This window comes from Gouania willdenowi, chromosome 8 (genome assembly GCF_900634775.1).
Source record: "Gouania willdenowi chromosome 8, fGouWil2.1, whole genome shotgun sequence".
NCBI classification, from domain to species: Eukaryota; Metazoa; Chordata; class Actinopteri; order Blenniiformes; family Gobiesocidae; genus Gouania; species Gouania willdenowi.
Genome location: NC_041051.1, coordinates 4,722,021 through 4,731,559, shown reverse-complemented (window position 1 = coordinate 4,731,559; position 9,539 = coordinate 4,722,021). Strand labels below are relative to the sequence as shown.

General features: G+C 37.8%; 1 protein-coding gene across 3 annotated transcripts in view; it reads left to right on the top strand.

The window, feature by feature from the left end:
* Positions 1 to 2,243: 2,243 nt before the first annotated feature.
* LOC114468594 (proline-rich receptor-like protein kinase PERK1) overlaps positions 2,244 to 9,539 on the top strand; it is a 21,134-nt gene continuing 13,838 nt past the window's right edge. For all 3 annotated transcript variants that reach the window (XM_028455581.1, XM_028455580.1, XM_028455582.1), the window contains exon 1: positions 2,244 to 2,378. In XM_028455581.1, the coding sequence (XP_028311382.1) occupies positions 2,373 to 2,378 (6 nt within the window). In that variant the 5' untranslated portion in view covers positions 2,244 to 2,372. The remainder of the gene's footprint in view (positions 2,379 to 9,539) is intronic.

Below are 9,539 nucleotides of genomic sequence, written 5' to 3'. Positions count from 1 at the left end.
GACCAGAAAGAGGGAGGCACAACAACTGACCAGCAGCAGACATGTGGGGAGAGTTCTTCAGCTCCACACTGGACATCTTCGTAAGTTTGTTGTTTTAGTTTGGACTGGAGATTTCTGGTAGTCCTGTTTTTGTGTTCCGGTAGTTTTAGTCTTTCGTATGTTTTTGTAGTTTAGAGGGTGGACGCTGGGACGACGGCCCTGTATAGGGTTGGCCCAGTGTCCTCCCTACTTTTGTTCAGTTTGGCCAGGATCTCCAGTCCCTTTTAGTTTGTTCTGTTGGTACTTTTATAATTTTGTTAATAAATACTTTTGATAATCGTTGTTTTCTGTGTGGCGTCTTCTTTATGTTGTGGCCCCTCAAGCCTTGAATAACATCCTAGAGGGGGTCGTAACAATGAGTAGGACAATTAAACAGAATGCAATTAAGATTTCCTCAATTCAAAATAGAGTCAATAATTTGTCATTGATCATTAATAACACAAGTCGAACAACATGATGACACAAACATTTTAATAAAGCATCCATTCAGTCACACACAGTAAATCCTTGGTCCAAATATATATGAGTGAAATGACATCAGGACTCGTTAGTTTGACACAAACTTGAGCTGATTCTGGTTGTATTGAGTCCCACCAACAGTCAGCATTAAGAGCATCTATAATGATAAACAAACATATCAAAATCAACTTATTGCCTTTATCTGCTGTACTTATTCAGGTGTAGTTGAATCAGAATTCCTTTATTGATCCCAGGGGGAAATTGCTTTTGTTACAGCCACAGAACACATCACAAATAAAGAATAAAAACATTAACAAAGACAAAGAAGAATAAACAATAAATAAGTGTATAATTAAGTAAAGACTGTTAAAAATAGGGTCAGAAACACTCCTCTCTGTCACCACTGTCAGAAAGTCCAGTTTAATCCTCACAATGTCACTGGCCCTGCTGTTGAGTCTGTTGGCGTCTGCGACTCTCAGTCTGTTCCCCCAACAAACAACAGCGTAGAGGATCACACTCACCACCACTGACTCATAAAACATCCTCAGCATTTTCCTGCAGATGTTGAAGGACCTCAGCCGACTCAGAAAATAGAGGTGGCTTTGGTCCTTCCTGTAGAGGGAGTCAGTGTTCCTCCCCCAGTCCAGTTTATTGTCAATCACCACTCCCAGATATTTGTACTCCTCCACAATGTCCACACTGACCCCCTGGATTGAGACAGGTCTGACTGGCCTTTTGGTTCTCCTCAGGTCCACAATCAGCTCCTTGGTCTTTGTCACATTGAGCTGTAGATGGTTCCGCTCACTCTATGTGACAAAGCTGTCCACACCAGCCCTGTACTCCACCTCATCCCCCTCCCTGATATATCCAACCACTGCAGAGTCATCGGAGAACTTCTGGAGATGACAGGTGTCAGTGCAGTAGCTGAAGTCCGTGGTGTAGGTGGTGAAGAGGAAGGGAGAGAGTACAGTCCCTTGAGAGGCCCCGGTGTTGCTGACCACTTTGTCAGACACACAGTGTCTCAGGCGAACATACTGTGGTCTGCCAGTTAAGTAGTCCACAATCGAGGTCACAATGGAGGAGTCAACCTGCATCTCTGTCAGCTTCTCACCCAGTAGAGCCGGACGGATGGTGTTAAAAGCACTGGAAAAGTCAAAGAACATGACTCTCACAGTGCTCGTTGGCTTGTTTAGGTGAGAGTAGACACGGTTGAGCATGAAGGTGATGGCGTCCTCCACTCCAACCTTGGGCTGGTAGGCGAACTGTAGTGGGTCCAGGTGTGGTCTGATAGATGGTCGGAGCTGCACCAGGATAAGTCTCTCCAGGGTCTTCATGATGTGAGAGCTCAACGCGACTAAGTAGCTTAGCAAATTCTAACACGGTCATTGTTAAGCAATAAAACGTCTTTGATAATTACCTGTGTTCACAAATGTTGTCGCAGATTCCTGTGACTCCAATGAAGATGGTTACATTTGTTCGGCAGAATCTTTACGTAGGATAAGATAGTATTCATACGATGTCAACAGTCAAAACATGGGCTTCATTATGACGCAAGTGCTGTTACGTAATCAGTGACGTACTGACGTATTGTGGTGACGCAAGGACGTGGCTCCAACTTGCCGCTGCTGCGGTGGAAAACCAAACCGGTTCTTCAGCTAAACAGGAGGAGCTCTGAAGTAGCTCTGGCACCAACCCCAGCTCCAAAAAACCCCCCTCCGTGCTCTTGGTGGAAAAGCCTGAGAGGGAGGAGCACACACACCTTTGACTCCAACAGCACTCAGTATGTCACAGCATGGGAGAATCACCAAGCTGTGTCTGTTTCCTAAAGCTACGGTCGCATCAAAACTGTTCTCCAGAGGCTTGTAAACTGGAACATGACAGTAAGGACAATCCATTTCTATTTTATTTTGAAAAGTACATCTCAGATCTATCACTTTAATGCCTTTAAGTTGATTCTAAACACGTCAGATTTAGATTCAGAGGTGTAAAGAGTACTAATATATCCTACTCAAGTTGAAGTACTGTTACTTGATTGAAATTGTACTCAAGTACAAGTTACGAGTAAATAGTTTATTTTTGGTAATAAATCATTGCCACGGTTCCCTTGCATACAGTAAACAACTCATCTGTAAACTTAAAAAGGAAGAAACCAAATCTAGCACATCTGGAACTTAATTTATTTTCCAAAAAGGCATCTGTATGAAATAAAAGGTTTGTCAAAATGTACAATTCAGTATAGCTACATTAATGAACACTAAAACAGTGCCATGCCAAATGTACCATGTGGTAGAAACCACAACCTGAACCATAGAAAGAGGCTGGATGTTGATCAGAAATGGCACAAATAAGAACATATGAAAAATAACCAACATTCAATGCTGTTTTGGTGCAGTGCATTACTTTTAATCTGATTGGTCGGCTATGATGTGATACATTTGATTGTTGTCTGGTATCACAATGTCTGTTGATCATTTTAAAACAAAAAAATAACAATTTACTCAGAAACAGTTGGGTGTAGAAATGTAATTATTTACTTTACTTCTTTTAAAACGTACTTAAGTACAAGTAAAATTACTGATTTATAAATGTGTAACTCAATTACAGTAAGGTGATCTGTTACTTTCACCTCTATTTAGATTTGTTGTGTTTCCTTCTCGTGTCATCCTTAGATTTAAGTTTAGATGCTTTTCTATATGGAACCACCTAATAGACGAGTTTTAAAAGTTGGACAACAATACTGACAAACAAATAGTAGCTACTACTGCATAACAAACAATCCCTATATTAAAAATGATTCAACCAACCACAAACTTTGCTTTCAAACCACAAAAATGACTCAAGTGGACAAACCAGCGCAGACTCAACCTGATCCCAACACATGCTGGTTTTAATAAATGATATACAAACGTAAATGTACACTGACTCATATCAAGTGTAGATGCTCCCTGAGATTCGTGTGTGTTGAGGAATTTGAAAGAGGCTGAAGCTGTTTGTGAGTTCATGGCAACACAACTGGTTTATCAGAGGATTTCCTCACGACATTACAGTCATAGCTCTGCCTTTGACTGAACGCGGGGCTGGATCGCTGCTTACGCTCAAACTGCGTACTTATGTTGGTGCCGCCCTTTGGAAAAACTAATGCAGATGATTGATAGGCTTGAATCAAACCTGTCAAGTTTTAAATTTGAAAATAGAGGAAATTTTCTGGCGCCCACTACGAGCCGTCCCACTCACCCAACCAAGCTCCAGTATTCCTTATATAAGTGTACAAGAATTCTAAAATAGCCACTTGTCAACCACTTACTAAATACAATTATGTGATTAGAATCTGGTAGGTTGATCTTTATTAACAATAAAATGCTGTGAATATTCCTACTAGGGCTGGTGATATGAACCAAAACTCATATCTCAATATATTTTCTCAAAATGGTGATATATGATATAAATCTAGTTAATTTTATTAAATAAAGTCTGACCAGAAAAACAATTCTGGGTTAAATTTGCTGATGCTAAATGCTACACAGGGACATTTATTAACAAACAGCTGATCAATATGTACCACTCATTAATCATCTAACTGATCTTTACATGTTGTTCTGAGACGTAAAAGCAGTGACTCCTAAAACTAGTGTTTTGATTCATATGATATATGAAATACTATTGTTTTCTATATCGTCAAAATAGAAAACTTGATACATCTTCAATCTCGATATACCGCCCAGCCCTAATTCCTAAATTATAAAACAGCCTAAATTAAAACATAAATGTGTTTATGAAGCACATGTGTTTTAATATACACATTTAATATACTTACAGTTTATATAAAAGTCAACACGTTGCATATTTACTGTTAATTTCACATTGCTTATCTTTAAGTTAAAGACTGACATTTTATTTTCATTATATATTTTCTTATAATGTCTCATCCTCACTCATGTGGTTCTCTGTAATTCCCTAATGACTTATTAGACACATTTATTACAGACTTTACATCCTTTAACATTTTATAAACAGTGTATATTTGTGGAGCTTGTGATTGGCTGATTTTTCATGGTGACTTACGTTGTTCCTTCCGCTGTGGTAGACGTTAAAATCTCAGTTATTAATCTAACAGAATGTGTAACTGTGTCACATCCTGATGGTCTTTATGAAGATAAACTCTCTGTTACATTTTTCAATGTATTTACACCAGTTCTTTGTTTTTTTCACTGGAACTTCTTCATTCATTCATCTGTTTTCTGAGTTGTTTCTTGGTTTGTTGCCGCTGTCAGCACTAATCGCGCGATAACTGCCACTCAGGCCATTTCAGGAGGCAGTTCTCGCGAGGCTAGTGACGGAGTTCAGTTCAGTAAGGCATCTTTTAATTATTATTACAATAAAATACAGGATATTTACAGGAAAATACTAATTCGGGAAGATGGCGGGAAAGAGGGGTAAAATACAGGAGTTTCTCGGCCAAAACGGGAAACTTGACAGGTATGGCTTGAAATGACGTGAAAGGGGACAAGCATCTGCATCATTTCTGAAATGTGTGTGTTTTACTGTTTTCAGAGTTGAAAAAAATGCTTTGTCTGCAATTCACAGAGTTGAAAAGCTGCAAAAAAGGATACATGGGTGTTTAAAAAAAGCCCTAAAGTTGGGGTTTAACATCTGGAAAAACATCAAACAGAAATAGCAGAGCAGAGGATAGCAATGCTCACCACGGTGTGGGTCAGTTACTATTTTCATTTACAATTACGTTTTCAATCATCCATGTTCAATTACAATTCAATTACGATTACAGTGGCCAACATTTTTTTCAATTACAATTAAATTACAATTATTGTCTTTATCCTCAAAGTCAATTACAATTACATTCTCAATTACTTAAGCTCAATTACAATTAATCACAATTACTGAGACTGAAATAAATAAGTAAAAAATAACCTTTCTCTTGTGTTAGCTTTCTGTTAGCATCTCTTATGATAACTAATCCTAAATCAGCTGTAAAATACATTATAAACAAATATCTATCATCTAATTTATTTCCTATCTATTGATTATCTTGTTATGATTCCTAATCTATGAAAATATGGGTTTTAATATTTTTGCTGTGGGCATCTGGGACTTTTTTGTGTCAGTGTACCCCTGCATCCATTTTTTCTAATGGTAAAATGTGTGAAGGCTTGATTTGAAACATATTTTAATAATTGTTAACTACATATGTGTAGAACGGTACATAGAACTATAACATAGTTCCACTGTTTTGCGTTAAATAATAATTGACAATTTTTATAGATTTTTCATGACAATTACAAAGTCAATTATATGAACTCAATAACATTTTTTTTTTTGCCCGGAAACTAGCATTCTTGCATTATTATATATAAGCTTTCTTTTTTTCTTTACAAAAACTCAGAGGTTCCCAACCTTTTTCGGGTCTTGACCCCATTTTGAGATCACAAATGTCCGGTGACCCCAGAGACATTTTTTTTCTTCGAGAATTGGTTTTTGATTTCATTTATTAAAGTGTGTTACAAATACAGACTAGCCAGGATTAGTGCACAAAGTGACAAGCACGCCACCTTAGATATTTTTCTATATTATATTTGTAAAAGTTTTTTTTTTTTTTTTTTTTACCAATTACTAGACATTTTAGGCAACCCCATTTTAATTCCATTTGACCCCACATGGGATCCTGACCCTAAGGTTGAAAAAAACAGTTAAATATTGTGTTTGTGACATACTTTTAGTACAATTTAGGGGCGGCTGGTAAAGATTTGACGTCTATTGTGTGGGTGTTGATCCAGGAATGGATCTAAAACAATAGAAACCCCTGTGAAGATGTGTGAGGATATAACAAAGACAGCATGGCAATAAAGCCAAAAATGTCTCTCACACTATTCATTATAAGAATTCAAGAAATACATTTTACTGGATTACATCAAAAGTACTTAACAGACGTTGACAACATGCTAATCAAAGATAAACCTTACACCACATGTGTCAAACTCAAGGCCCGGGGGCCAAATCCGGCCCTTTGGAGCATCCATTACGGAGAAAGGGGCTCACAGTTTTCCCAGTGCTTTTATCACAGGATTGCAGTCAATTTTAATGTTGAATTGTTGTGGAAAAAGAAAAATCCAAATACTTACAAAATCATTTAATTTTTGTCAAATTGTTACATAACATTTCCCTTATTAACTTAGAAATTCGTCACAAAGTCAAGAACATTTAAAGTGAATATCCTGTTCAGAATGAAATCAATCACTTATTGCTTGGATACTGTCAGATTGTTAAATTTTTTGTATTTTTTGTATACTTAGGAGTGCAAACTAGGGCACAGTAATATTGAAATTACCAGCATAAAATTTGTGGCCCACTTGAAATCAAGCTGCTCCATATTTGGCCCCTAAACTAAAATGAGTTTGACTTCCCTGCCTTACGCTATGGAAGATTCCAATACATTTTTGATCAATGTATTGATTCTGGAGCTGTTTAAAGGTCCAGTTTTATGCTATTTTCACCCATCTCTATTTGTTATAAGAACCTCAACAACCTAGTATATGAGGTTTATTTTCCCAAACTCACCTGTGACTTTTATGACATTTCTAAAAACAGGCTGTTTTGGGGCCTTCATGCATATTCATGAGTGGGCGTGTCTGTAGACGCAGACTTCATGCCTCGCTTTTGTAGAAAGGGTGATCACCATAGCGATTTTCTTTAGCTATCCACACACTTGTTATTGTTTTTTTTTTATTTTATTTATTTATTCAGTTTATTTCCGACATGGTTACATTCACTTTTTTTTTTTTTTTTTTTTTTTTTTTTCTTTTTTTCTACATGCCGAAAAAGGAGACGAGAGAAGCAGTTTGCTTATCCGGGTCCCGTCCCCTGTTTTACCATCGCAAATTTACATGGGTTTACATGTCTCTCTGGTCAAACATTCTTGATTTCTTCTGAACGTCCTTTTTTGTGTATTCTCATCTGTAGTCAGTGTTGTCCTCTATCTTTGTTTGTGTTGGCCTTGTTCCCTGCCAGACGTTGTTAGCATTCCTCCAGTTCAAGAATAGTTCCTCTTTCGAAGGTGTTTGGAAGGTTTTTCCCTTTTCATCCACAATGTCACCTTGTTTTGTCTCTACATCAAGGGTAATCCAGCTGTTGTTAGTTCCATTGGCAGTGTTGTATCCTCCACTGTCTGATGATGGGATCAGATCCAACTTGTATAAACACATCACTACATCCCAGTTCACAAGCAAGGCAGTATTTTAATGTAATATATCTTAGTTCATAAGCGTGTTTCTAACTGCTGTTGTTAGTTTTATTGGCAGTGTTGTATTTTCCACTGTTAGATTTAACTTGTATAAACACATTATTATATCCCAGCTCATAAGCAAGGCAGTAATTTCATTGTATAAAAAAAAACGTGTTTCTAACTGCACATATGACAATAAACACTTTGAATTTAAAATTTGATGTAATCCTTAATCACCCCACCACCTAGTAATTGAAATGAATAAATGACAGACCTTTTTTACTCTTGGTTTCACATTTAAATCGGTCTCCGTAAAATAATCACAGTCTGAGTTTTGTTTCCAGTGTTTATATAGATCTGGGTCCATATCCATGATTACCATCAGTAGTGTTGTTGTTTAGGTGGATCCTTCGTATTTTCCCAAGTTGTCCATCGTTTTGATGAGAACTGGTTTTCCGTCCTCTTCTTCCAGGATGTAAATCCTGCAGTTTTTTGACCAAGTCTTGACAATCTTTCCTTCTTTTTTTATTTGACGTGCCTTCCATGCAATGCTTGCATTTTGTTTCGTCAGGTTTTCATTGATGTACACCTTCGTTCCCTTGAGTTTATTTCTTTGCTTGAGTATTTCTCCTTTGAATTTTATATTCGTGAAGGTTATTTTTACAGCTCTGGTATCATTTCTCTTTGGCAGGAGATGGCAGGAGTTGATGTTGTCAGGGTTCAGGACAATGTCCTTCGACTTCAGGAAGTCAATGACCTGTTGTTCAATCGATTTTGTTTCTTCGTCACTCCTGGGTTTTATCTTTAGGCCTGTGATGATGACATCTTTCTCTCTTTCCTTTTGTTCCAGCTGTTCAACCCTCGCGTTCAACAATTTTATCTCTTCAGCATTTCTTTCATTCTTTTCTTTCAGTACCTTTGTTTCGCTTTGTAGTCTTTCCAGTGAGTTTTCCAGCGTCTTTTCCAACGACTTTATCTCGGCAGATAGGTTTTGTAGACCCTCGCGTATCATCTCCTTGACCTCTTCCAAACCCGAATTGGGTTCTGAAGGGCCTCCCTGCGGTTTTTTCACCATTTTCCTTCAGTCTTGGGCCCAGTTTTTCAGGCTGTTCAGGCTGTTCAGCTGTAGCCAGCTGTAGCCAAGGTCGTGTTATCGGAGCAAACGAAAACACGTCTGCTCTCTCCAAAGACCAGAGAAGTTTCATCCAAAAACCTGCACATTAAAGTAAAACACATGGTTATTTAATTGGCTATAGTGAATGTGAGTCAGACAAATGCTGCTTCAATGTGTGTTTATCACGTCTATATACTATACACTATCTATATACTGGATTATCTATATACTGAACGTAAATATAATATCTGTGTATAAAGGGACTAGTGGTTAAGGGAGCAGGCTAGTAATAGTAGGCTCACTGGTTCTAATTTCCCTGGTCCATCATAGTGGGATGTTGATCAGTCCCTTATATTAACACTAACCAGTGTTTGGAATAACGGCATTTAAAATAACGGTGTTACGTAACGGTGTTTTTTTTTTCAGTAACGAGGTAATCTAACTAGTTTCTTTTTACACCGTTACAACGCCATTAACGTTACTGAATGTTAAATGCGATGCGTTACATGTATTGATTGAATAAACTGTTATCTGAAAACATCCCTGTCTTCATATGCAGCTGTAGTGAGGAGGTGGGTTAAAAACAAGGTGAGCGATTATGATTGGCTAAGGCGGGGCGTCATGTTTCATGGTAGCCAATCAGAGCCAGTGTTTTTACACTGTGTCAGCACACACACACACGCACACACACAC